This window comes from Copadichromis virginalis, linkage group LG5 (genome assembly GCF_057382275.1).
Source record: "Copadichromis virginalis isolate Kocher_CV1m ecotype Utaka linkage group LG5, C_Virginalis_male_GT1.1, whole genome shotgun sequence".
Taxonomy (NCBI): Eukaryota; Metazoa; Chordata; class Actinopteri; order Cichliformes; family Cichlidae; genus Copadichromis; species Copadichromis virginalis.
The window spans coordinates 7,080,351-7,103,473 of record NC_140622.1 but is presented as its reverse complement, the minus strand read 5'-3'; the positions used below and the strand labels follow the sequence as shown (position 1 = coordinate 7,103,473).

At 40.2% G+C, this 23,123-nt stretch overlaps 1 protein-coding gene across 2 annotated transcripts in view; it reads left to right on the top strand.

Annotated features, from left to right (window-relative positions):
* Positions 1 to 313: 313 nt before the first annotated feature.
* epha8 (eph receptor A8) overlaps positions 314 to 23,123 on the top strand; it is a 138,700-nt gene continuing 115,890 nt past the window's right edge. For both annotated transcript variants that reach the window (XM_085455673.1, XM_085455671.1), the window contains exon 1: positions 314 to 691. In XM_085455673.1, coding sequence (XP_085311799.1) covers positions 604 to 691 — 88 coding nt within the window. In that variant the 5' untranslated portion in view covers positions 314 to 603. The remainder of the gene's footprint in view (positions 692 to 23,123) is intronic.

The following is a 23,123-nucleotide window of genomic DNA, read 5'->3' as shown; positions in this document are numbered from 1 at the left end:
TCAGTCAGATATTTGCCACTGGGTAGGTGAGAGTGTGTGTTTGTTGGGGAGAGGCGAGCCAATGACAAATGAGGGTAAATAGAGGTAGAGAGAGAGAGGGAGAGAGGGAGGAGTTGGGGTGTAGCACTGTGCCAGCTCATGACCCAGAGAGATAAACAGAAAGTGAGAGTTGGCCAGGCAGGTAGGACAGGGAGGGTGTGGCGTTCCGAGAGAGCTTTCACTCCCAATGCCGCGCTCTAATTGGCTGCCACCGTTCTGACAGACGCGGCCGTCCCTCCCTCCCTCCTTCTTCCTGCCGAAACTCTATCTATGTATGTGTGTGTGCATGAGGGAGCTGGCAGATTGAAGAGAGCCACAGAGGCAGCCTCTAACTCCAACCCAATGAGCTCACAGCCTTCACACACACACGCAAAATCTCTCCTCAGCGCTCTGCTCTCACTCTCTCTTCAACCCTGGGACACAAGAAGAAGAAGGAGGAGAGAGCACAGAGAGAGAGAGGAAGAGGCAGTGAGTTGCAGAGAGGGAGAGTGAGGGTGAGGGAGTAAGAGAGGAGAGAGGGAGAGAGAGGCAGAGGGAGACTGGCGGGGTGTGAGGGAGAACACCATGGCTTCAGATCCGGGGCTGGCTGCGATGCTGCTATGGACTATATCACTACAGGCTGTGGGCACCTCGGGAAGTAACAGCAATGAAGGTAAGAAAGAGAGAGAGAGTCTTTGTGTGTGTGTGTGTTAATTTGAACAGACAGAATTAAATAATGCATATAGTCAGACAGCGGGGATTAACTTCATACATGTGGCGCTCCAGTGTGAAGAACACAGCGACAATGAGTCAATGCATGACACGCACGCACACAAACACATTAACAAATGTAAACACACACTTCAGAGAGGATGTCTCAACCCAGGGGCAAGACATCAAAGTTTGCTTTGCGGAGCAACTCAAGGAAATCCGCCTGATGTCTGCATGTGTACGTATGAACTCGTCTTGACATTGCTCATATTTGGCCGGGTTGCGTGTCAGCTGCAGTAACAGCGCATGTGTCTGCTGAGGGCTTAGGCGGTGACGTGAAAGTGTGTGTGTCTGCGCTCTTTTTTTATCTGAACCGAAAATTTTCATGAATCCTCACTTGTGTGAGCGTCTTGAAAAAGTGTGTGTGTGTGTGTGTGTGTGTGTCCTATACTCTTGTTCCACACACTTTGTTCCCTAAAGCCCAGCCTGGGTTTGTTTTCTTCCATCCTCTTGTCCTTCATCTTTCCACCATGAGACGGAAAACTGTTGTTATCACTTGTTCAACTAATGCTGCGCGCACACGCCACAGAGTCCCCCGACACCTTCCTTTATATTAGTTTGTGAGTGTGACACGGTCCTTGACATAGGTCTGATCTCAGGAGGCTGAGTGACAGCAGCGGCTCAACTGTTAGGGCCTCTTCTTCACCCCTCGTGACAACACTGAGCTTTATCTGCTGCAGGAAGACAAGAAAAAAGCAGCAAAAAAAGATGACTGTGTGTGTGAGAGTGTGTGGGGCGGGATTGCCTCAGTGGTGGAGAAGTATCCAGTATGAAGTCAAGTAGGGTGAGGTGAGACACGTTCAGTCCTGCGATATCTGCATGTCACATTTTATTTACCTCTCCATCCTTCGGCGGTCCCGTCCTGATTGGTGCTGATTGGACCACAGTGTTCGCTCATATCCACTTCCATGTAAAGCACTCCCATTCTTCCTGTGCCTTTGCTCTTGACATTCAGCAGACGGTGACTGGAGCCCATTGCTCAGACATATATGCTAACTGAATTTAAGAACTTGTCCGTCTCACTCCAAATCTAAATGTAAACGCAAAACAAACAAACAAACAAACAAAAAAACCCAAACAACGCTCCCCCCAAATTGGTAGAAATTCACAAAAGTTTCACTGTCCATCATTTTAGGTCCAAAAGTGTCTCAATCCACCTTAATAAAAAACTGTTGAGAATACTGGCGCAGTGCAAACCCATTTAAATCAACATGGTTTCATATTCTAATATTCCAATTCGCTGAGGTAAGAGTTAATATTAGTTTTCTTAGAAGATTTGGCTTAATTTGACAGGAAATGTGGGAAAAATAAAAAATGATACAAGTGCATCCCTTTGGTATTTTTTGCCTAACAATGAAGACGATCATGTTTGGAAATCCCCCCTAAAAATGCTTTAAAGTAAATGTTATTCCTCTTATTCCCACTGCTTCTAACAAATACAATTTAAAGGTCCCATTCAGATGGTGCAGAAGCTTAGAAAACACGGAAACAGATGTTATGATAGACAGTAAGTGTTTTTATTCTGGTTCTCCCTTTAGTACACTTAGTGTCTTTGTTCTGTCACAGCAAAGTTTGAAAAGCTCAGAATAAAGCTGCTTCTACTGAGCGATTCAAGATCTCAGTCAGAGGACAAATGATTCCTGCTCACAACAAGAAGTTCTCACTCTATTTAAAGAGGACCTCTGAGTGGTGATAATATCTGTCTATCTATCTATCTATCTATCTATCTATCTATCTATCTATCTATCTATCTATCTATCTATCTATCTATCTATCTATCTATCTATCTATCTATCTATCTATCTATCTATCTATCTATCTATCTATCTATCTATGGTCTTATCATCATTTATCGAAATAAAGACATGCAATTAAGCTCAAGTCAGAAGTTGATGCAAAAAAGATAACAATTTTTTTATTTCGGTAGTTTTGTCTGTATCCCGCTGAATTAAAAAAAAGAATTAAAACGATGAAACGTTAATTCTCTCCTTTGCTTTTCTGCAGTTTGACCTGAGGGCAATTCTAGATATTACATGTACATGGAAAAGATAGCTAAAAATGCAGATAAAGCGCTAAGAATTACATTGTTGAAAGAGCGGGCACTGCAACCGTGCAGAGCTCTGACTGACTTGAGTACGTATATCAGAGCACGAGCCAGGGCCAGCCATTTTGTTTTTGTTCATCGTATTCATCGTGTGCAGATCCATACTAATGGCCAGAGGTGTGTATGTGAGGCTGCCTGCGCTTTCACACACAGTGAGACTTTGAATTGTATATATTCAGCTCATCAAACCTTAAGTGTCCTTCAAACATCGTCATTTAGTTACTTGGAGCAACTCTGTTTGTGTGTGTGCGTGGATCTGTGTTTAGGAGGGGTCAGACCTCGAGGAACAAAGAGACAAAGGGAAAGCAAATGATATTTTGACATCTCATGTGTCTGGATGTTCTTCAGCTGGAGATGTGCAATATTGAATCTTGCACCGAATCTATTGTGTGCCCGACAGCTACAGTAATTATTATAGAATCAGATCACTGCTGTTTTCTAGGCAGAAAAAAAGAGCAGCTGTAGGCAAACCTGCCACGATGTACGGCTTGTATGCTTAGCAACGTATTTCATTTACAGAGATGGAATTTAGAATATCACGAGTCACATAAAGCAAGGAAGTAAAGTGTGAAAAGGCTGTGCAGCTTGTACAACTTTGTGCCTATGAAAACAACATGGTATTATGGCACAGTGATAATAGTTTTGGTACACAGGCAACGCTAAAGTGAATTGGTTAAAAAGTAATTAACATAAAAACAAATCTTCAATATTAAACAACTTTGGAGACGTGATTTTCTTTTGACACAATTTAGATGCAGTCTTGCAGGTGAGCGCTGTTTTTGATTTTCCTTTTAATCTTGAATATAACCTATAAAAAAGAAAATTAAAGAAAAAATTTAAGCAAATTATTCAAATTATTGTAATGAAGCAATCATTAAAAATAGCACTATATCTTTATCTCTAATGTTGCGTGCTTTATCTTTAATGCTTGAGATTTTAATATTTCTGTGTAATATACAGAAGCCAAAGTAAAAAAAAAAACACTTTAAGTAGCACAATTATTTTTAAATTACATTAAATACAGAGAATCTATATGATTTTGAAATGTTCCAGTGAATTATTAAACCCACCAGCTCCTCTCATGATGAAATGTTGTCAAACATAAAGTCGTTTGTATTCTATTCCATTCTTTTTTTTTCCATAAAGTGATTTTTTAATTTCCAGATTCTGATTGTGTTTCGGAATAACACTTCTTCATGCTTATCATGTTCATCACTTTTTTTCTGTTGACCAAGACAAACAAGCTGGAGTCAGGTATGTGATGGTCACTGGTCTGTAGGAACGAGCAACCAGAAAAAACGAGGAAAAATATCCGTCTTTAATATTCAAATTGAATTCATTTGCAATTGTGTGGTTACACTAAGTGTTTCAGTTCATGTTCAGTGTGTGTTTATTTTTATATAATTTTTTTGCAAGTCTCTTGAAGCTGTGAGCTGTAAACATCAACACCAGCAGCAGACGCTCCTCTAACTTTGAGCTGTTTGCTGCAGTAATAAAGCTTTCTAAGAATCCATTCACAGAGGAAACACTGACCTATTTTTGACAGGTTTTTGAGGGATGAAAATGACCACATTAAAGTTACTGGCACAAAATACTTATCATCTGTATTTGTATCTGCCTGCAGAAAAGTCATTATAGGCCAAACAGACACACTCGCACAGGAAGCAACACATTTTGCTGCATCTCCCACATATTATTGCAACTTTTGCCTGTACGGGGGTGGTGGTTTTCCCTGCGCAGTTTATCCTGTCTGTGAGTACTGTCCCTGACTCAACTCCGGCACACTGTTTCACACTGTCGCATTCCCATCGAGGACACAGAGCGTTCCTTCAGGTAGTTGTCAGTACTGAGGAACATGAAAAGACCCATGCAGAGAGCAGGACTCACTGCTAATGAGCAAACTGTAGGTAGATGATTATTACAACATACCTCTGCTGCAGGAAGACCAGCTAGGGAAACGAGACCCAGAGGCAGAAAACAATGAGTCGCAGCCAGGATTATTTTTGCTTTACTTTTGAAAAATTTGAGCACATAATTTAAAAAAGGAAATGAAGAAGGAGAAGTTGAAAGCAGCTGAAGTGTTGGGAGTTGCCGTTTTTGCTTCTCTTTGTGCGATAGAAGGCAAAAACAAATTTTTGCTTGTGTGAAAAGAAAAGCTTTTGAATTTGATCACTGCTAGAGTCAGCTCTGCTGTTTATATTGATCTCTCCTCACTCAATGGAGAATGTAGCGCTTTTTCATTTTTTGTCAACATCACACGGAAATAAAACGTAGCACGACTTGACAGAATTAATAGCTTAGAGAGGAAACCTTTCTATAACACATTACAGAGTTAAGAAAAAGCATTGTTGCTATTAGATTTAAGCACTGAAGCTACTTCAGCTCCCAACATCTACCAGGTTGCTGGAGAGCAGTTTAAAGGCAGGGTTAGGGTTAAGTTCTCGTCTGTGCCTTTATTTTCACATAGCCAAGTGGATGTTTCCTATCAGAGGCCCAAATATGTTCAAGGGACCCAATTTAAGGTAGCAGCATACAGTTTCTGAAACTATGCTTCTTAGCATGTGGCTAAAATGTACCGCTACCCGCAAGTGGGTTCTGATCTTTTGGATTTAGAGGGAGGAAAAAAAGAAACCAATAAAACATTGTTGCTTTAGAAAAAGTGCTAGGAATTGAGCTTTGTTCATATCAATTTATTTATGTGTTTATTTACTTTTTATTATTTGGGATACCCAAAAAATAAATCTCATATTCGAACAACTTTAAGGTCAAAATAAATTCCGGAGACTTGATTTAAATTACCTCTAGTTTTGTATTCCAGTGTTTGCCCCTTCCTGATTTCCAAGTTGTTTATTTAATTTAATTTAATTTTATTTTATTATTATTTCATAATTTTTATTTATTTATAATTTGTTTTTATTTATTTATTTATTTTATTTTACTATTTTATTTTTTATTTTTTTTATTTTATTTGTATTTATTTTTTATTATATTTATCTCACTTGAATATTTCAGGTCATCAAACAAATTTTGATATTAAGGTAAAATAATACTTAATAAAATATAAAATGCAGTTTTAAATTATGATTAATTAATTAAGATTGGGGGGACTACCCGCACCTATTCGGGACTATGTGAAAAAGTAATTCTACAGTATTGAGATCAGTTTCACTTCACACACCCAGGCCTGTTACTTCCAGAAGTGTTAAATCAAAAAATCACTTAAATAGCGCCTGCAAAGTAAAATTAAAGCTAAAAGAACTCAAAATTCAACACACCTTGATATAAGGTAACAGACGAGTAACAATGTCACTGAGTCTAGAAAGTCTAGACTTTAAAAGGTTACAAAGATATGTCGAAGGCTTTGTGATTCCACTGAATCACTCTGAGAGTTATCCACAAACTCTTTTGGAAATTTTGGAACAGAGGTGAATCTTCACAGGACCCAAAATGATCAAAATTAGACCAAGAGTGCACTGACGACTCATCCAGGAGGTCACAAAGGAATCCTGAACAACACCCAAAGAACTGCAGCCACCACTTGCCTCAGTTTAGATTAGTGTTCATTATTCAATAATAAGAAAGCAAAAATAACACAAATTTGCTAGAAAAAACAAAAAACCACTGTGATGACCAAGACTTTTGGGAAAACATTCTGTGGACAGACGAGATGAATTTTCTGCAAGGTTTGAGTGCCCCTACATCTCACGTAAAACTAATTCATCCATTCATCTTGTTCTACTTATTTTGGGTCGACTCGCAGAGGGAGGAGTCTAAGGCGAGAAGCTCAGACCTCCCTCCTTCAGTTTATCTGGGGGGCACAGAGGCATTCACAGGCCTGCCAAGAGATGTAATCTCTCCAGCATGTCTTGGGTCTGCATTTCATTAAAAGAACATCATACCAAAAGTCAAACATGGTGATAGTGTGATGATCTGAGGCTGTTTTGCTTTTGTTCTACTTTCCACCAGAAAATCCTAAAGGAGCACGTCCTGCCTTCAGTTTGTACCCTGAAGCTCAAAGGCACTTGGGTTATAGAGCAGGACAATGATCACAAACGAACCAACGAGTCCACCTCTGAATGGGTTAAAGAACAAATCTAAGGCTTAGAGTGTCCCAGGGAAAGTCAACGTTTTAAGAAGACTTTCCACAAGGTTTAGAAATGCGTTTATGGTCATTTCTGACCATTATTCAAAATCACACTTGTGAGGTCAGACGCTGATATTGGACAAGAAGACCTGTCTCGCAGTCTCCACTCTAATTCATGCCAAAGGTGTTCTGTCAGGGTGAGGTCAGGACTCTTTGTTGGCCAGTCAACTTCTTCAACAGCAAACTTACTCATCCATGTCTTTATGGACCTTGTTTAGTAACAAGTGACCCGTTACTGTAATCTGATTACTTTTTTCAAGTAATGTAAGGGATTACTATTGCAAAAAAGTTACTTTCCCATAAACACGCTGCATTACTACGTTACTAAACCGTGATTTTGTTTGTGAGAGTGTCTCATGACAATGACGTACGAGCGTGCGTGCGTCCGTGGCAGCAACGTGTGCAGATCAACAATGGATCATATGGAGTTCAGCTAGAGTACAACCATGCAGCGTTTAAAGCTTGGAAGTACTGACATTACTTTAAATTTTATTCGGTAAAAAGTGACAAAAACATTAGCGTCTGCTGTACATTCTGTGTGGAAAGAAAACTTGGTTGTTCAGCGAAAAATTTAACTTCAAATCTGAGCTGGCGCCAAGCACGATCCCACGGGAATGGGAAATTCACAGAGAACCCCCCGGATCCTCCCACTGACATAACCGCTGTGGCACCGGGCAAACCTCCACCCGCCCCACTCCTGCTAAACAGGTGACAACAGATTTAAGAGCGACTGCTGAATCTTTGATTTTATTTATTTTTTGCTGTGTTTTACTTGCATCTCTTTGAAAGAGTGAGTGTAAACACGCTTATCCTTCTCAGGGTCGCGGACTGCTGGTAACCTATTCCCACATTTATTTCCCTTTACTGTCAGCACAGTTTGTCCAAATAGTGCCCTTTTGTGCTACCTCACAGTCCCCTCTAGTGGTGGTCCTTGTGCCAACCACACAGTCCATTTTTCAATTAATCAATTAATTCCCAGGATATGGTGCAAGTCTATTCAAAACCTCATACATAAAACAGGTAAACTTGAACACAACATGACAGACGGATTGATTGATGAGGCAGACAGAATTTCAGACAATATTTTATCTTGCAAGCCTTTTTATTGATATTTCCTTCCAGCCCTTTGCCACACAAAGCGGCCAAACTATATCCTGAAGTCTCATGCATAAAAAATACAAGCCCGGCCTCACCAATCAATCAGTCTGTCATGTTGTGTTTCTTTCTCACCAACATTCTTCTTTTGTTTGTTTTGCTCTATCACTTAAAGCTGTCTGGTCCCGATCAATAATGGAGTGGGGAGCATTAAGAGATATATAACACAGCTTTGTTTTAGTTAGTCACGATTTTACCTTGAAAACGAGGAATAAAACAGTCTTTGAAGTCAGAGTTTTATTAATTATGCTTTAACAGCAAATGACTGCACTTTACTTTAATGTATTGCATTTGAAGTGAGCATAAAATGTTCTTCTCCTTTTCTTCTGAGTTTGGGCTCAGTACAGTTTACAGTGTCATCCTGAGCAGGGGAGTGCTGTCAGAGTGCATTTAAAAACAGAGAGGGCACGAACTGCTCCATTCCTTTGTCTGTTGGTGTGTCTTCTAACAGGTTGCTGTTGGCTGACCCAGCAGCCCCCCCCCCCCCCCCCCTCCAACACACATATCAGTTCTCCCCCAGGCACCAGTCTTTATTGAGACATCAGACTTGTTAGCCAGCTGTCGGCAGAAATACAGGAGCTAGCTTTCAGATCAATACAACTGGCTCTTGTAGCCCTCCTGGAGCTGAAGCCGACTAGGCCTCACAAAACAGGGGGCTCTCTAGAGCCCTTTCCACCCATTAAAAGGAGCTGAAGCTGGGCTGAGCAGAGTTCAGCAGCCTCTGTGCCGGCTCTGCTGCTCTTTCTGATTGGAGGCGTGTTGCTGGGTAATTCACATTTCTGTGCTTTCTACCATGTGTGCTCGAAGATCCCTCACTGGGATGGCTGAAGATAAAGTGAAAGAGTGAGAGACAGTTGTAGGTGATGCTTGACAGCTCTGTAATGGGCTGCTGTTGTGGCTGTGTTAGCACATCCCTCCTGGAGAGAGACCTCTATGATGTTCCCTTCATGGGGACTGATGAATGACGAAGATCTGGCTCTGGAGCATCAGCTTTGTCTCCTCTGTTATAGACTGGAAGAGGCGTACAGGTTGTGTTAGAGACAAAAGAGAGACTGTGTGATAGAGGAATAAGGGGGGAAGGGACAATGTGAAAGGAGAGAAAGGAGGAGGGATGGAAAGAGTCACAGTGAGAGAACAAAGTGAGACGAAGAGGGGAAAAGAGAGGGAGGCTTGCTGTCTAAAATGTGTCTCTTCAAGTTCCACCGGTGAGTGTCTTTATCAACACCAGTGGAGAGTGTCTAGCTGATAATTTGCTGCTCTCAATTCCCTTCAATCCATTAAAGGATTTAAATGTTCATTAAGTTTAATAGAAGCCCAGTGAAGGTCTAATATGCTCTGATAAACGCTGGCAAACCTGCCAACCTGTTCAAATTGCTGCTGCAACAAAGAGCCATCCAACTAATAAGGTCAAACTCAAAGTTTGTGCTAGGCTCACTTTGTGAAGAGAATTTTCTGAGTCACAGCAGCTCAAACGGCAACAAGCTGAGAGAGAGTAAATCCATGTCCTCTAAAGTAGAAATAGATTATTTTCAGTGCTGTTCCGAATGACCCATGAAATACACACACTTTTCAATTTTTATGGTAAATGGACAGATTCTTATATAGCGCTTTTCTACTCTCCCGGAGTACTCAAAGCACTCTATACAACACGCCACATTCACACCCATTCTCTGAACTTAGTGTTTTCTAAGTACATTTACACACATTCATGCTCCAATAGATGCATCAGAGAACAACTTGGGGTTAGTATCTTGCCCAGGGATTGAAGGAGCCACGGATCGAACCACCAACCTTCCGATCAGTAAGTGACCTGCTCTACCTCCTGAGCTACAGCCACCCTGAAATTTTTAGATCTGATGCCACTTCAGATGGGAAGACATTGTCTGTCACTGCACTCTGAATGTGACGCTTAGAGGAGTACCATTGTCACTGCTTTGCTGCCTTTGTTAAGAAGGAGAGTCAAGAAGAGGAAATTACCACTACAGCCCTCAACACACTGTCACATTGGTCTGAACCATCAATCACAAAGTGATATTTTACTTCTACCAAGGCGGTTTGTCTTATCTGCTCATTAGCAGTACTATTAAAATGCTAAACTAATGTCAAAACTAATTAGGAATCAGCCTAAGATTTTAAAATAGAGAGGCACTCTTTTGATGATTGTTAAAAGACATATTTTTACTAATTTAAAGAAAAACAGTGCAAAACTAAAAAAGTTTTACTCACAACAGTTTTGCTGTTAGAGCTTTATTTGGTTCAGTATAACCATTAGCTTAAAGATGCTAACGTTTGGAGACTGATATCGGTGTGCTCATTTATTATTCTGTTTGCTTGACTGCTGCTCCAAATCAAGGTAAAACACTTTTAAAGCATGACTTTAGTCAAACTGAAATGCAGATTATTCTTTGGGAACTTTGGATTTTCTGCTTTTGCCTGTGTGCTCCTGTTCCTCCTGCTGTCTAAAGTGATGCATGCTCGATTAATATTAAATGCTTACCTAGTTGAATAACCAGTTAAGGCAATACTAAGGTGGAAGTACATCTAAATGTCTTCCTGCTCTTCATCCCATTCAAACGGTACTGTTAATTCACCAACAGATGAATACTTTAAAGCAACACTAAAGAGAGGTTAAAGACAAAAACATAAATGACAGTCCCCCAGTATGACCTGTACTAGTTTCTGTTGCCACTATTTCATCAAAGTGACACAGTTTCACCATGATAAGGGTATCACAAATACCTTCATCTGGCAATGATTATATGAAAGAAAAGCCCACACGACTCGTAAATGTGTATTTGCAATACGAGGCACGGAGCTCATTGAGCAGTCGCTGTTGTGTGAGTGATTAAATGAAAGAGTCGGTGACCCAAAACCTACTGACTATTTGCCCTGGTCACTGGCCAGCCACCTAAGTGGAAACAGTTTGCTCAGCCACTGCTGCTGTGTCAAAGTAATTTCCTTTGTTGCACCTTCCTGAGACAACTGGCTTTGGATGAGAGTCAAAATAGGTCCCATTTAGACAATCCTCAAACTTTGTTTCCACAGATTGTATAAAGTGTGTAAAGAAGCCTGGAGCTTCACCACACAATCTTGGTGCTTTTTGGCCAGATATAATGAATATTCAACAGAAGTGAATGAGAACCGTACGCACAATAAAACTAGTGACTTATCAGTTGGCACGGTAAAGCACACCCTGCTTTACCTACCGTCCTGTTTGACTCTCACGGGAACCGTAATGTACAAAATAAGTATCATTGCAGCATGAGAATATGAACTGGAACTGGAGACTGAGACCATAATTTCATCAGCAATCTCTGCACTGGGGTCTCTGATCAATGGATGGGTGGTTGTTTAGCTTCATCTTCAAATTCACACTTACAGTTGTGGTCAGAGGTTCACATTCAGTCATCATGGGCATGAATATCATGGTAATTTTAGAATGACTGTACAGCTTACACTACTGGTCAAAAGTTTTCCAGTTATTTATTGCAATTAAAATCATTCATGTCCAATGAATTGCTTGAAATGGTACAAAGGTAAGTGGTGAACTGCCAGAGGTGAAACTAAGGATGCAGCAATGGAGGTTGATCAAGTCTTGAAAACTAGTGCTACTAATTCCTACAAGTGTTCCAGCTTTTCCGGATTACTTCCAACCCCCTCTGTCTGCATAAAAGCATTGTTGGAACACACTGTTGTACCATACTCTTGTAAGCATTAGTTGAACTGTATTGTACCACAGAAAGTAGTGTGTTGCTACAAAAATGGTGAGAAAAAGGCAATTAACAATGGAAGAGACACAGACCATCATAACACTTAAAAATGTAGGTCTTTCCTACAGAGAAATTGCAAAGAAAGTCAAGGTGTCAGTGAGCACTCAGAAACTGGGGCAAACTGATAGGTGGCTCACAGGACAACAGCTTCAAGCACAGCTTAATAGTGGTCGTACAGGGAGTGCAAAATTATTAGGCAAATGAGTATTTTGTCCACATCATCCTCTTCATGCATGTTGTCTTACTCCAAGCTGTATAGGCTCGAAAGCCTACTACCAATTAAGCATATTAGGTGATGTGCATCTCTGTAATGAGAAGGGGTGTGGTCTAATGACATCAACACCCTATATCAGGTGTGCATAATTATTAGGCAACGTTCTTTCGTTTGGCAAAATGGGTCAAAAGAAGGACTTGACAGGCTCAGAAAAGTCAAAAATAGTGAGATATCTTGCAGAGGGATGCAGCAGTCTCAAAATTGCAAAGCTTCTGAAGCGTGATCATCGAACAATCAAGCGTTTCATTCAAAATAGTCAACAGGGTCGCAAGAAGCGTGTGGAAAAACCAAGGCGCCAAATAACTGCCCATGAACTGAGAAAAGTCAAGCGTGCAGCTGCCAAGATGCCACTTGCCACCAGTTTGTCCATATTTCAGAGCTGCAACATCACTGGAGTGCCCAAAAGCACAAGGTGTGCAATACTCAGAGACATGGCCAAGGTAAGAAAGGCTGAAAGACGACCACCACTGAACAAGACACACAAGCTGAAACGTCAAGACTGGGCCAAGAAATATCTCAAGACTGGTTTTTCTAAGGTTTTATGGACTGATGAAATGAGAGTGAGTCTTGATGGGCCAGATGGATGGGCCCGTGGCTGGATTGGTAAAGGGCAGAGAGCTCCAGTCTGACTCAGACGCCAGCAAGGTGGAGGTGGAGTACTGGTTTGGGCTGGTATCATCAAAGATGAGCTTGTGGGGCCTTTTCGGGTTGAGGATGGAGTCAAGCTCAACTCCCAGTCCTACTGCCAGTTTCTGGAAGACACCTTCTTCAAGCAGTGGTACAGGAAGAAGTCTGCATCCTTCAAGAAAAACATGATTTTCATGCAGGACAATGCTCCATCACACGCGTCCAAGTACTCCACAGCGTGGCTGGCAAGAAAGGGTATAAAAGAAGAAAAACTAATGACATGGCCTCCTTGTTCACCTGATCTGAACCCCATTGAGAACCTGTGGTCCATCATCAAATGTGAGATTTACAAGGAGGGAAAACAGTACACCTCTCTGAACAGTGTCTGGGAGGCTGTGGTTGCTGCTGCACGCAATGTTGATGGTGAACAGATCAAAACACTGACAGAATCCATGGATGGCAGGCTTTTGAGTGTCCTTGCAAAGAAAGGTGGCTATATTGGTCGCTGATTAGTTTTTGTTTTGTTTTTGAATGTCAGAAATGTATATTTGTGAATGTGGAGATGTTATATTGGTGTCACTGGTAAAAATAATTGAAATGGGTATATATTTGTTTTTTGTTAAGTTGCCTAATAATTATGCACAGTAATAGTCACCTGCACACACAGATATCCCCCTAAAATAGCTAAAACTAAAAACAAACTAAAAACTACTTCCAAAAACATTCAGCTTTGATATTAATGAGTTTTATGGGTTCATTGAGAACATGGTTGTTGTTCAATAATAAAATTATTCCTCAAAAATACAACTTGCCTAATAATTCTGCACTCCCTGTAGTAAGCAAGTCTCAGTTTCAACTGTGAAGAGAAGACTTCGAGCTGTAAGAGGCTTGCTGGACCATGGAACACCACCATTGGACTGCTAACAACTTGAAGAAGGTGTTATGGCTGGATGAATCAAACTCTTAAATCTTTGGTTCATGATGCAGGATTTCTGTATGCTGTCAAGTAGGCGAAAGGATGATTCCACAGTGTGTGGCATCATCACCATCAGGAAGTATGATGGTCTGGGGCTGTTTTGCTGGATCCAGGGTCGGTGACTTGTACAGAGTGAGAGGCAGCCTGAACCAAATTGGCTACCACAGCATTCTGCAGCGCCATGCAATACCCTCTGGTATGTGCACCTAGTGTGTCAGGGGTTCATCCTACCGCAAGATAATGAGCCAAAACTCTATACTGTACAATCATTCCATCCTGGAAAAAGAATAGTTCAAAGAAATCATTAAAAGTCCAAACCTCTGACTGCGACTGCAGGTAGAATTTAGAATCACTAACCGACTTAACTAGAAAGATAGAAGACCTGCATTTACTTCCCTATTTAGACATGAAAGTGACTTCTTTTATAAAGAGTTTGAAAAACGATCCAGTCTTGATTTCATATTGAGTGCGGGAGAGTGCATTCCATCGGTGACTACGGCAGGTAAGCCAAGTGCTCATGTATGATGCAGTAAGCCCCAAAGCAACTATGAAACAGGCTGATGGATCTCTCCCAGGGCCTGTTTCCATAAGGAAATAATGCGTTTTACACCAGTAATCTGTTCATATATCACAGCCCTGATGAAATTAATACCTGGCAAGGGGAATGATGAAAATCCAGACACACATGTACTCTGCACGCGGGGCTACACATATGTACATGTGCATGCTCCCACACACACATCTAACTGAGTTATCTCAGTGGGGATGATATTAATGTCTGGAAAATGTGAAGCGTTAGTCTAAAGGAAACAGTTCAAGATATTTTACTTTTATACACAGATAGGGGAGAAAGATAAAAGGGGGAGAAAGTGAATACATTAAATGAAGAGTATTTTGGTATTTTGGCAAAAGGTTTGGAAAAGTCTATCTCAATGTCTTGCATCAGCATCTAGCCTATGAATTACCTTCTCCTGAAGTAACCTTAGCATTTAGAGTAAAAATAAATAAATAAATAAATATATATATATATATATATATATATATATATATATATATATATATATATATATATATATATATATATATTAGGGGTGCAACGATACACAAAATTCACGGTTCGGTTCGGTTCGATACTTTGGTGTCACGGTTCGATATTTTTTCGATGCAAAAAAAAATGTTCATGCCTTTTTAATTTGTCATTTATTAAATTTTCACGGCACATTCTGCACCACATCTCTGTGCGTTCATCATTTGTTTGAAGCCAGCTCACCTCCTGCAACCACTTTTCCGAGAATACTTCTTTTGTGGTTCGGACTCCTTCTGACATTTCTTTGGAGGTGGAGGAACATCAGAGTAATTGCTTAAAGGAGCTTCTTCGACATCTTTAAGACTTCTAAACAAATGTCTGTCCTCCTCCTGAAAATCTTATGTATGCAAACACGCGTTGCAACTTCTTATCTTGTGCGCGTTTTTTATTTTGACAGCGAATGCGCACCTGCGGACCACTTATGTGCACCCCTGGTTATTTAGCTCGTCATATTGCAGCCACAGAAATTATTTTGTCCATGAAACCATAAAGCTGCACTTTCTTTTTGCCTTATAGTCTGATTTGTCATAACTTTTCCGTTTTGTGGTAAGCTTTTCTTTGGCTGTCACTTCTTCACCCTGACCTGTCTTATTTGGCTCAGCAGAACTAAAATATATATCCTGCTGCTTTTACACACTCACTCACATAAGCTCAGCGATTCTCTGCGCGATCAACCTCTCACATGTTTAAGCTGCGGGAGATTTCACTTGTCATGTTTGCAGTGTAAGCTAACGATTAATAAGACGATGTCAGAGGAATTGGTGCGCAAATTATCATCACTCACCAATCAGTGCTGTCACTCTCTATACACAGTTCGCGCGATTGCAAAGTAAAAGCAAAAAACAAGCGCAAATTCAAACCGATTTCAATATGTCACATATTGACAGTGGCTCACCGATGCCAATGACATAATTACCCAGCTACATTTCTGAAAGAATGCAAAAGCATTGACATATATTTTTCCTTCCTACAATAGCCCGACGGGCAGGGCAGAGATAGATTTTGGTAGCCCGACTGAAAAAAATCGCTAGCCCCAGGACGTCGGGCTACCGATATTGCGAGCCCTGTATCTGATTGAGGAATCACTCATCTTTGGAAAAGAGAGTTTATTACAGAGAAATGTCTCTTTCCAAAATAAAAGCTATACTATCCGCTTCTTCTGGGCTATATTCTCAGCAGCATATTAAACATATCAGGTCCCCATAAGGAGAATCATGTGCTAACGGCTGTCTAAATGACTCGGGTAAAGTTTGTAGCATGTGTGCTTGTTGTTTTTGTCTGCTTCCACTTGTCTTTGCACTAGGATGATGTCGGTGTAAATGTGCAGTCATATTCGTTGTGTTCCCACTAGTGCTGTCAGCGTTAATCTCGTTGAAATGACGTTAACGCCACAACACGGCGAATCTCCGTTAACGAGCTACCGCGGATCGCCCCGTGCATGGGGCTGGATGGCCAACACGTTAATGAGCTAACTGCGCTAACACACTAGTTCCCACCCATGTAATTGAGCATTGCGTGGCACATCCAACATACTGTTTTACTTTAGTCCATGACGCGCTTACCTTCAGGGTCATACGTCACATGAAAACCAAAATAATTCCAAACGCCAGATCTGAATGAGGGTGGGGGAGGTTCAATTTGCCATGTTGCAAGGAGAGCTTAGCTTCTGTCTCGCTAGCTTGCCCTGCACTCAGTGAATCTGCGTTGACTACTCCGCCTAGGCTGCACTGTCGAGCGCAGATCCACTGAGCGCTCAACACAGACAGCATCATCAGAAGGAAAGTTGATAAAATAAATCACAAATTTTGTATTGTTCGATACATATGCGTACCGAACCGAAAGCACTGTATCGAACGGTTCAATATCGATACGAATATCGTTGCACCCCTAATATATATATATATATATATATATATATATATATATATATATATATATATTTAGCAAAGAGGAAATTTTTTAAGGCTAATCTTAAAAGTAGAGATAGAGATAGTAAATGAAACCACAAACAAGCCTGGCCTGTGTATGACATCACTCAGATCAGTAGCACAGAAGCAGCATTTTTAGATCCTGAGCTCTTACACTGAAAAGTCTAAAAGAAGTTTATCTGAAACCTCTGAGTTGGAAGAGGAAGGGCCAGTAGAGAGCTGTGTTACCTACTATGTTTTTTCTCCTCTTGATCCATGTTCTTCCAGTACAACTACCTCTGTGTGATGATGTGAGTGTGTAATCAGTGCAGTGATATCTTGTATAAATGTATAAATGTAGGAAGATCAAAGATTTTTAAGGTGAATGTACGAGCAAAAAGAAAAAAAAGATAAGAAAGAAAGAAGAATAGCCAAGTGGGGAGAGGAAATGCACAGCTGTCTCGGTGACGTGCGGTGGCTAACTCTTTCAAAACAGGGAGTCCAAACACTCTTTTATTCCCCTCTCTGTTCTCTGACATCATTCGTCTTCTGTTCAAAAACAGCCCTTTTCAAATGCATAAACTCATTCATCTACTTGTGCTCAAACTAGATTAACAACAAAGCTGGTGTATCCCTGCGAGTCCCTGAGCAGAGGGCGTGCTGCAGGCTTTTGCGAGCTCCAGTTCGCTCTCTGCACTGGAACGCTCTGCACTTCGACGCATGGCTCCATGGGGAAAACAAACACATTAACACAGCAGCATGTCATTGTGTTGTGCACTAGAAATTATGGTTTGATACTGATTTGCGCACCTTACTTCCTGCTGCTGATGTTTCCATGCTCAGGCTGCTTTTTTTTGGTACTGGCTAATGATGCAGAGAGTCACTACTCTGTAGTTCATTCAAATCTACAGCTCTCACTGGGCTGCACAGACAGTTAGGTCCACCAGCTCTGGAGCAGTTTTCACTATTCTGCTGCAGATTTCTAAAGAAATAATAATTTTAATGATTATGCAAATTTATTTCCCATTTTATATGTTGTTTTGAATATCTTATCAGCTGCAAAATAGTAATTTTATCAAGATAAGACATACTTTATAATGTAAAGGTGCTTTTCAATTGACCTTGCTTAGTAGATTACTCTAGGCTTCTGATAACTTAGAACATATAAATCATTATTTTGTTATTGTGCTATACTGAAAAGATGGAGCCCATTTTACAGCAAAATATTAATTTTAAATTTTGTTTTGTCATTTTGATTTTATTCTTTTGACAAAGTTTTGAAATTTTCTGCTCATTATTGCCTACAATATATTGAGTAGTAGAATAGAAAAAGCTACATTTATAAAAAATACCCTTGAACATTTTACCATTTCACATATATCGTGATACTTTACTTAGGCAGATCCTTTGAAGTATTATATAAACCTTGCCATATGAGCAGTGTTTGTCTCTTTATTCCATATTTAATGGTGACTTGAACAAAATTCTGTCACAAATACAAATTTTAAATAACTAATAATACATAATAATAAATAAATAAATAACGGCTCTGCAAGCTGTCCAATGCTGACATTGTGATGTTGTGGGGTCCTGTAGCTCAGGAGGAAGAGCAGGTCATCTGCTAAAAAAAGGTTGATCATTCGATCCCTGGCTGCTTCAGTCTGTGTGCTTAATATCCTCGGGTAAGATACCAACCCCAAATAGCTCTCTGATATATCCATAAGAGTCTGAATGTGTGTGTACATTAGAGAGAGATCACTTAAGCATAGAACATGTACTTGTGTGAATGAGGCAAGCTGTACAAAGTGCTTTGAGTATTTTAGGTATAGTAGAAAATACATTTAAGAACCAAATCTTTGAATTGTTTTTAGCCATTTTCCGGACTTTGCCCTATAATAAGGTTTTTTCCCTCCCTGCATTTTCTGTTATGAAATTCTCTCCACATTCTTTGAGTGCCACATATTTCCTTATGTCCCTGGTGTCCGTATTTCATTCCATGTCTTCCCTAAAGCTTTTAGTTCTATTGAAACAGTGTTTTGTAATTTTCCTGTACTAATAGGAACTAACAGGAATGCAGCTCAGCCAGCACTGATGGACAGGTTGCCACAATTACAGATACCTACTGTAGGTCTAGGCAGGAAATATAGCCCGCACCCAGAGGGAACACCTGGTCAATGGTTGCCTAAAGTGTAGCATAAAAAGTCATTCATTGTATTTAGTTGTGTTCTTATTGCCTGGCTCCAAAATGTTCCTAAGGCTCTCAGCCTGGAGGCAGAAAACCAGAGAAAACCTTGGGTTATACATAAAGATTTTCATGAAACTAAGTCATGAACACATACGGTACAGGGCATGTGTGCCCCAATTCCTTTCTTCTTCTTTTTTTTTCAATGTTATCTTGCTACTGATACTGCAGTCTCTTTTCCCTCTTCAAGCATGGGCCCTCCAGAGCAGACATAGTGAGGTGACCATGGCATGTTAGACACACTGACTGACAGTAATTATCACCATTCATCATTAAGCATAAGCTAGGGATGATAAGAGCTCTTTATGTAAAATGTCAGCCCGCTGAAATGATGAAAATGATTAAAGGGCATTGGTTTGAAATAGAGACATACATGCTGCACTAGGGCTGAACTGAGCTGACAGCGCAGGGGCTTGTTGATAGAGCAGCCAGCGTGCAGGAAAATAAATAAAGAAGAAGTGTAATTTTACGTATTAATGAGAAAGGCATGGTGAGAACGGAGCTGGTATGGAAACATCACAGGGATCTCTGGGCTGGGCTGCAAGTCGAGTCCGTATTGATAAAATATCACCGTCATCTTGACTTAACTATTCTCTCTGCTCTGTCTCGCTGCTCTTCAGTTCAACACAGCTAACCTCTGCATGAACTCTCTCTGCCATAAATCAATAAGTTGAGCATACTTGGTCAGCTTTTTCAGCAGCATGAGCTACAAGTCAGGAGATCTGTTCTGTTCAGCAGGTGCTGCAGACAACATCCGTCCAGATCTCTGTGGACACCGTGAGCCACAGATATCATACTCTGTCATCTGCTTTCAGACTTTTATGTCTCTTCTCTTCTTGTCTACTGCCCCCTCCTCTCATTTTGCCCCACCACTCCTCTTTACCTGCTCTATAAATAGCTTGCCATGTCTCTCCTTTGCTGCGTCTACATCCCTCTGGATGTTTTCCCTGGGGAAGCCAGGCAGGCCCAGGCAGCAGTATAGCCTGCTATTCACACCTCTCTCCTCTGGGAATGGATGAGTCTCGCTGGCCCTGAGCATCCTCCACCCTTCATCATGCAGCAAGCATGATGCCTTGCAGGGATATATATACAAAGCAGGGTCTCACGCTCAAGCATGGGAGCACCTGGTAAAGTAAGATGTGAGAGATTGTGCTGGGTGGGGTTTGAGTAAACTGCATCATCTCATCAAGCATCCAGCAGAGGAGCAGGTACTGTGCCTGCTCTTTCTGACCCAATCTTGTGCTTGTGGATAGCGGTAAACTGGGCCGTGTTTACGGTGTATTCTGCTGTTTACTTGTTGAAAAAGCGCTGTGTCCAGTGCATTTTGTGCTGATAATATGGAAAAAGTTGTGCAGTGCACACTTCTATGCTTCATTTCCATAACAATCTTGGAAGCTCTGGCAGTGATGACGATGACAGCTTTCTTGTGTCTCCAGTGTTCAAATACCCCCCCCCCCCCCCCCCCCCACATAGCATATTTAGTAGTTGTTTAAAGTCTCCTCTTCTGTTATATACATACTGTTAAAGCGGCAGATGCTCAAGTTAAACATGGCAGTAATAATTCCTGTGAGCCAAAAGCTCTGACATGAAAAAGCTCTAAACGTTCAGTTTCAGATAGTTTTTTTTACTCTTATGTCTTCATGTTAATGAGAGGTGATATCTTTAATATGCTAATATAAGACTTACAGCTCTAACAGTCAACACAGAATCCTCAATCACCTTTTTTCCCCGTTTAGAAAACAGATGCCTCAAAGGCAACCAGCAGCACTCAGGGCTTAAAGTTAGGGTGAGTGTGGAAGCAATATAAACTGCAATTCCTGTAGTGGCCACTAGAGGCTGGCTTTACCTGGAATCTATTCCCATAGACTAAAAATGCCCAACTAAAAAGATGAAAAAGCATTATTTACTGTCAAATGTTTTTTATGGATTTTGTATTTATTTTTTATTTTCTGCCTGTAGGTGAAGTTTTCCCCTTCACAACAACTATTACGATTTCATCAATCATGTAATAAATATCTGCCTTACTTGTTTTTATTTTAAGAGCCTTCTTATTCATTCTTGCCAGTGTTAGGATGATAGTAAGACCTTAGTGAAAAAAAAACACATTTTTGTGCTGTTAAACTTGACACCTATAGCGCTGAGCTGGAAAAAATCAACAAATCAAAAATGCATGAACCAGGTAACGATTGCATTAAAAAAGTATCAACCATGCGGGGGAATCCTATTACTCTGGGATAATGCTAAAAATCACTTTAGTACACCTAACAGATTGAGTTTTCAGTCCTCACTCTCTGTCTGCTGGAGTCCCGTGGGGGCCCTGCTGCTGTACATGGTGCCAGGGATCTGTTTATTTTCATGGATATTAAATGTTAAAAATGAGCTTTGTTAGGCATATTGACCTTCTGTTTGACTGTAGAATTATTGCACAGCTGCTGGACTCTGTATTGTACACCAATTTCTGACCAAGTAATGGCTGGCTCAGTTTTAATTAGATTTTTATTTATTTATTCATTTACTTTAAACTTAACAAAGTCAGTCATGTCCTCAATATGGCAGCACTGAACTGATATTTTTAATTTAGCATTTTTTGGTGCTCTAGTCAGACCTGCGTATTTAACAGTAAAGTTATAATAGTAGATTCTAAGCAGAAACCCTTCATTCAAATTTCTACGTACCTTATTGTCAGGGGCATTTTCTATAGTAAAAACCATCAACCCACCATTCTGTGACTGACTCGAAATATTAGTGGATCTTAAAAAACAGAACTTCAAAAGGTACATTTTTTATATATTGTATAGTCAATATAGTAAAATATTTAACCTTTTTTGTTATAATTTTGATGATTTTGCTGGTATTTTAAAAAGGAATCCAGTGTTTTAAATTGTTAAAATATTGACAATACAGTTTCTTGGTTAGGATTCCTTTAACAAACTGCATCAGTGCAGCATGGCATGGAGGCAGTCAGCTTCTGGCACTGCTGATGAAGCCCAGGTTAGTGTGATATTGGCCTTCAGTTTGTCTGTTTTTGACTTCACTACCAATTAGTCAGCATGTGGCACTGTTACAGCCCAGGTAAGATGCTTAGCTGTTCTCTCTGTTTAAGGAGTAGCTTGATATGAGGAAGTTGGTAATCAGCCTCAGTCCAGTTCTCATCCTTGAATCTGCTTTTGTTGACCCATGAAGGAAAATAAAACAACAGAGATGACTGCCACACTTTTCCTTTCCAGTTAACTTTCTGTTAATGTGCTCGTTCCACTTTCATTAGTTTTGCTCTCCATTTGGGAACTAATAATAATACGTTTTTATTTTTTTCTCACTCAACATGTGTTAATAGACCTCTCTGCATTGAATCATACTTGTTATTAATCTCTGTCTGTCTTCCACATCATATCTTTCATCCTGTTTTCCTTCTCTCACCCCACCCTGGTTCTGCCGGAGGTTTCTTCCTGTTAAAAGGGAGTTTTTCCTTCCCACTGTCACCAAAGTGCTTACTCATAGGGGGTCATATGATTGTTGGGTTTTTCTCGTAATGTATTATTGTAGGGTCTACCTTACAATATAAAGCGCCTTGAGGTGTTGTTGTTCTGATTTGGTGCTGTATAAATAAAATTGAATTGAATTGAATAACTGTGTTTCTATATAAGTATTTAATAACTGAATGTTATGAATGTCCAAAATAAAGCAAATACAAATAATACAATTAAAATATGTAAACGATGTCAGAAATAAAGAAAAAAGAGATTACACATTTTTGTGTATACCACACAAAAAAAGCAGGGGGGAATGGACTAGATTTAAATACCATTTAAATGTGGTAATTGTTTCTGTAAACTCAGAGCATATGTCCAAAGAAAACTTGCAATGCAAGTAACACAGAAACAACAGACTAAAATCTATCAAAATTCAAGGAAAGTTTACAAGAAATTAAACAGTTGTTTCCTGACTAAACGCTGAACTTTAGGCCAAAAAATTAAATAACGATTCAAAAAATTAAAAAGTCGGGTTCAGGATTAAATTTTTGACAAAATACTCAAAAATAAAAAATTTT